This window comes from Corvus brachyrhynchos, unplaced genomic scaffold, assembly GCF_000691975.1.
Source record: "Corvus brachyrhynchos isolate BGI_N302 unplaced genomic scaffold, ASM69197v1 scaffold186, whole genome shotgun sequence".
Taxonomy (NCBI): Eukaryota; Metazoa; Chordata; class Aves; order Passeriformes; family Corvidae; genus Corvus; species Corvus brachyrhynchos.
Genome location: NW_008238638.1, coordinates 86,141 through 92,490, shown reverse-complemented (window position 1 = coordinate 92,490; position 6,350 = coordinate 86,141). Strand labels below are relative to the sequence as shown.

At 40.8% G+C, this 6,350-nt stretch overlaps 1 protein-coding gene across 1 annotated transcript in view; it reads right to left on the bottom strand.

Moving 5' to 3' along the window:
• LOC103617802 (ubiquitin-associated protein 2) overlaps positions 1-6,350 on the bottom strand; it is a gene marked incomplete at its 5' end in the record, with an annotated part of 103,260 nt that overhangs the window by 15,808 nt on the left and 81,102 nt on the right. Inside the window, one exon of the mRNA XM_017737465.1 lies at positions 512-590. Within this exon, the coding sequence (XP_017592954.1) occupies positions 512-590 (79 nt within the window). The remainder of the gene's footprint in view (positions 1-511; positions 591-6,350) is intronic.

The window sequence follows — 6,350 nt, the reverse complement described above, 5'->3', positions numbered from 1 at the left end:
CAGGAATGAACAAGGGCTTCTTAGACCACATGCTTTTAGGAATGAAGGCCATTAGATTTGGAGAGGGTGAGGGGGAGCCTGCTAGACGCAGCTCCTGCTGAGAACATACAAGTACTAAAATAGCACTAACAGGAAAGCAGGCCAGTCAAATTTCAAGAAGAATGATTAAGCTATGGAATATTTTTCAAGCACTTCTATGTGCTTGGGAAGGACACTAGATGACACTACCATTTAAATTTGTAACAATTTTGCACTTATTCTCAAAGGGTATCCAACTTACTCCCAAGAACCTCCAAGTCACATATGAATTACTGACCAAAACCATGAAGAAAAAAAATCATTAAAAAAACCTAATCAATGTCAGGGTCGAGAGAAAGATGCCTGCTTTTGTTTGGCTAGTTTGGATGGATGGGTTTAACTGCCTACAGAAGGGGAAAACAACTTCTTTTTCAGCAACAGCAGGATGATCAGCACATCTCACTCACCATCCTCATGTTTAAATAACACTCACCTGAGTAGGGGTTGTTAGCAAGGCTTCCATCTCTGCCTGTCAAGGTTGCAGGAGCAGGGAATGTAATTCCGTAGTAATCCTTAGAAAAAGACGACATCATTTATTAATAGCTGAAATGCTGAAACCATAACAGAACTGGACAACTCTTATGAACCCTTATACTTTTTATAATATAACCCTTATATTTCTTATAAGAATAAGAAAATTTTAAAAGGAAGAACTAAAGGAAGTTTGAGCAGAAACTGACCTTATCATTTACAGCATAGCTGAAGATTTACCTGTATCCTCAACTTCAAAATAAACCTATTTTACAGACATTTTTAATATCATATACAAATACTTAATATCTTAATGGTAAATTAAAGGCAACGACTAAACGCTTACCCCTCCCAACCCGCAGCTCTTAGCTGTCATATTCCAGCGAGACTGTGTCTGGAAGAGCAACAGACCATCAGGGGCCAAAGACCTAGGTTCAAGCCAGGACCATAATCACAATGTGGATGTAGTCTAAAGGTTTTAACATGCTCTGTTTTCTAAAAGTAAAAAACATCAGCTAGGAAAACAGCACAAATATTAAAAAAAACTGTTGAAAAAGAGTTACCACCTGATGACTGGAAAATTTACTTAAACTGTGTTACAAGAGAACTCAGATCAGTAGTCTCTAAAGTGAGATGCACAAGACAATCCATTGGGGTGCATGAAGAAATTGTTTTCGATAACATTTATAAATAAAATTTAAAAAAATTAAAAATAGAACATAAAAATAAAAATTTTTTATCCTTTTTTTTATTTTTATCCTTTTTTATTTTCATGTATGTTTTATAATATATATATTAGTACAATAGTATACATATTTATAAATAAAAATATATTGGGAGTGCTCACAATTTTTTTGCTGATGAGGTGGTGCACTCAAAAAAGGTGGAGACCACTGCCTTAGATCATTCTTCTACAGGAAGGTAAGAAAATCCTCACCCTAGAAAGCTCACACTTTGACAGGACATGCCAGCAAAACCAAAGCAATGTTTTGTGTTCAGTTTGGGACAAAAGGAGAAAAGTTTGCCCTTCCCTCTTTGGGTGAACTCCACATGTGAGGCTGGTACTCTACTAAGTAATTTTCCTCCTAATTCTCACGGTTTTCTCCTCATGACCTCCAATCCATCAAGAGTGTCTTGTGTTACAATGTAACTATTTTATCACCACCTATATCACCTTCTGATGAGCTGTTAATGGTCGGTTGTTTTCAACAGCTGCCCAATGGCACAGCCTAAAGGGGAGCCATCTCTGTTAATGGGCCATCAAGGACTCCCCAGCATGACATGAATTACATCATCCTATTGTGACATGCCCTGCCCAGGGGAGGTACCGAACATTTCTACCTGTATATAGTCTGGGGCTTGGGACACCACAATACCAACACTAGACCTCCAAGGAAGGACCAGACCTTTCGACAGGATCACTGCTTTGACAACATCACATCCATCACTCCAACAGGACTGCAACCACTGTTTAACTGGACTGCTATCACCACCCTGACCAACAGGGTGTCAGGTCATATTCTGACTTTGTTGGTTTAAGACAGTGTTCCTGTAGTATTGCCATTATTGTAATTGTCCTATTAAATTGTAGTTCTGAGTTGGAATCTCTTGCAACATGTTTGTGTGGAGTTAATTCTTCCTGCTGGCTTGCCTTCAAACCAGCACAAAGAGTTAATGCCTTAACCACTTATGTATTAATTTCCACACAGCCTTCAACATTGGAAAAGCATCCTCCTCCTTCATACCCCTCTCTGCAAATTCCCCAGCACCTTCCACCTTGCTGCATTTCTGTGCATCCCTCCCCTGTCTCCTAAACCCAGTCCTCCATCACTGAACATGAAACCATCTGGCAAAGATTTAGTATTGCAGGTGTTTTCTGTAATTTGAAACAGTGTCATATTTCATCCTCCTTTCCTTCCCAGGTAATTCCACCTCAGCATCTCCAGCATGAATCACTTAACAAAACACAACCAAATCCCTATTAAAAATCTTTGTAGGTTACTCAAAAGTAGCACTCCCATCTCCTTCTGAGGAACATCATAACACAAAAAACATATTTGGAGAAGAGATCTGAACAGGATTCATTGGACATGAACTGGAACTGACACAGTAGCATTTTTTCCCTATATAAACAAGAAAAAATATAACCAAATCCACATGAGAACAGGATCTAAGGATTGCAATTATTCCCACTGCCCATCAGGTAGGGAATATGCTGGTTTTAGCCAGGGTAGAGTTCATTTTCTTCCCAGTGGCTGGTATGGGGCTGTGTTTTGGATTTGTGCTGAACACGGGGTTGATAATATAGAGATGTTTTTGCTATTGCTGAGCAGGGCTTACACAGAACCAAGGTCTTTTCTGCTCCTTGTACTGATGCCTGAGATGGCCACCTAAAAACAGAGACTAGACAAGAATAAGGGAATAAAGGTAGGTATTTATTTGAAGGGCCCCCAAGGTACACCCTGGGGAGCTAAAAGGCTACACCCAAGATAGACCCTGAGTCACGAGTTCTTCACACTTTTATAAGTTTGGTCCATTTGCATATCAGGGTTAATTCTCCAATTAAAACTTCAGTTAATGATGTAATTTCCCCAAGTTTAGCCCCCTTCTTAAGATGTTAGTTTACACATTTTGGGCCTAGGACAATCTGGGTGTCCTTGGAGAACAAGCTTGGAGAGGCTTGTTATGTCTAACTAGCATGAGAGAACAGTAAACAGGCTACAAGAAACTTCAGTTACACACTAGGCAGTACAGGATTTGAAAAATATAAAAGTTAAAACCTAAGGCATCAGTATGGCCATGCTGGGGAGGGGGCTGGGGGTGCGTGGGAAGTTGGGAGGAGACACAACCCAGACAGGTGACCCCAACTGACCCAAGGGATATTCCAGACCATATGACATGCTCAGTATGTAAAGCTTGAGGAAGAAGGAAGAAGGGGGGGACATTTGGAATGATGGCATTTGTCTCCCCAAGTCCCCATTTACATATGATGGAGCCCTGCTTTCCTGAAGGTGGCTGAACACCTGCCTGCCCATGGGAAGCAGTGAATTAATTCCTTGTTTTGCTTTGCTTGTGTGTGCAGCTTTTGCTTTTCCTATTAAACTGTCTGTATCTCAACTCACAAGTTTTCAAGGTTTTACTCTTCTTATTTTCACCCTGATCCCTCTGGTGGGGGAGTGAGCGAGCTGCTGCTTGGGTCTTGGTGCCTGGCTGTCATTAAACCACGACAGGAAAATCACATTAGCACTGAATATCCCTAGCCCACACACCTGTGCATACACACATTCAAAACAAAAATCATTAGAAAATACGAGTGCAAACCAGTTATCTTTACATTTCATGCCTGCCCATAAGAAAACATCAGAAGAGATACTCTGCTCTTCAAACATGGGTATTTCCTGACCTACAGAAGGCATGCAGGAGAAGGTGCCTAAAGTCAAAACTGAAATATCAGGAATAGACTCAAAATGCAAGACAGAAAAGGACTGAAAAACAATAAGTGTTCTGATGTAATAGATGTAAGTTCCACCAAGCAGCTTGCTAGGTACCACACACACCAGCTAAGGCATTTATAAGATCTCTACTACACAGGCAGCCTGCAACAGACTAACAGAAAAGATAGCATATCCCAATTGTAATACACACCAAAATTAAAACAAACAAACAAAATTCCCAAAACACAACACAGTGAAAATTTATGGCATGAACATAGCCATTAAGAAATTGAATTAAATTTTAAAAGACATACACACACCCCTCCCCCAACTCACTGTATCAGCAGCCACCAGTTCCTCTCACTACTGGAAGCTTCCCTGGAAGCAGTGACGACTTGCACTTGGGACTCTGCCCACTTTCCAGATGTAAACAGACCACCATGTCAAAGACAAATATTTCCACCAGTTCCTGCCTCCCATACATCTAATGTTGCCTAATTTCTACAACAAATTCAAAACACAATAAGAATACCCCAAAATCTAGAAACCACAACCATTGCATGAATAGTTGATGAAAAAACCTTCACAACATTTATGCATTTATTTATAAATATCAACACGCTGAGAAAAAACTGGGGGGGAATGGCAGATGACCCCAAAAACATTCTTCAAGATATTTGCAGAGAGAGGAAACACTCTTTTTTTCACTCTTTCACCAGCAAGGCTGTAGATGCTGCAGGGAAAGGTGGGGAAAAAAAAGAAGACCAAAAAACTAAAAATGTTTGTCTATAAGAAATAGAAGAAAACACATTAACTCATATATACAAACAATAAGAGCATGAAATAAGAAAAATATATGTTGTTTGACAGACAAACTTGAAAATAAAACCAAGCAAGACTACTCACAAAAGAGACAAAAAGGAAACCCTAAAATGCATACCCACTACAGCTACCCCAAAAGCCTTTGCCACCATGCTTTCATCATCCACCGAACCATAACAGCACAGTGTAGAAAACTGCCAGGCTTGCTATGTCAAAATGTGGAAAATTGATGAGACTAGTTGAGCAAGAACATGAGCTGAGCCACTTGCTTATTTTGCACCTGGCTTGAGCAAGGGCATGCTTATCTTAACAACTGAATGATGTCTGGGGTGAAGCAAAGGCCTCAGCTTGATGTCTCAATGAAGCTAGAAAAACAACCACAGAAGCCTCACAGAAGAGCACCCATGCCTCTCTACCAGACATTAGCCTCATACTCGCTTATCCACCCATAACAAGTCTTGTTAGAAGTTTATAAACTATGACCTAGTCTCACCTCCTCAAGATTATAAATCTGGTCCTTTGCAAACACTTGGTGGAGAGGAGAAACACCTCCTTAAGAGGAGACACTTCACTGATTGCTGGGCAGATTGACAGGTCTGACTCATTCTCTTTTCTCCCTTAGCAAGGATGCCTCTTCTGGTAAGAAATTGCATTTAGCAGATGACACCTGGGTGAAAGTAAGCTTAATTAAATGTGAAGTTAAGGTTAGTGAACTGTGAATTCTTAGATTAATTAATCATTGGCTAGCCTTAGGCTATTTAGTGTAAACACAGCAAGAGCATTTATCAACAGCAATTCTGAATCTATCTGTCGCCTCAATAAACTATCTATATTGGACTTTGTGAAACTGTCTCAGTGAAAGTCCTTGAAAATGCTCTGTCAGACAAAAGTCAAATCCATACTCTTAATGCGACACATGGGTGCCAGGCTTCCCCCACACTCTGACAGCAGCCCTCAGGAGAAAGTAAAAAGAAAGCAAAACTGAAAATGTAAACAGAAATGCTGTCTAGACGATGATGAAAGGAAAGCCACAGAACCATATAAAGTTGGCTGCCCAGAAGCAATCCAAGCACAGTGTTTACCCTCCCCCACCCCCAAGCCTGCCCAGGCTCCTGCCCAGCAACACCCATGCAGCACCCACAGCCCTGCCTGCAGCATGGTGCCCTGGTGCTCCTACTCCTCCTGCTGGCTTTTGGCACAGCCCTTGCTTGCCACCACCTGCATCCCTGTGACATCACCTTCCCCTGGGACAGCTGTCTTGGTTTGAAAGACAGGTGTCTGCCAAGGAAGGCAGGAACCTCCCTTGAAATGGAAAATGCAACCCTCTTCCCTCCGAGTTATTATAATTTTGAAATTAAGGGGCTTTCAGGCAAAGATATGAGGAATAGGAATAACAGTTCTTTACTAAAATATATATATATATATATATGTATGACAAGACAAACAAACAACAATAACTATGGCAGTAACAACAAACAAAACCAGTAACCCAGTGACAGCCTTCTCGGCTGTCAGGCATTTTCCCCTTTGGTGCAGTTACGGTCG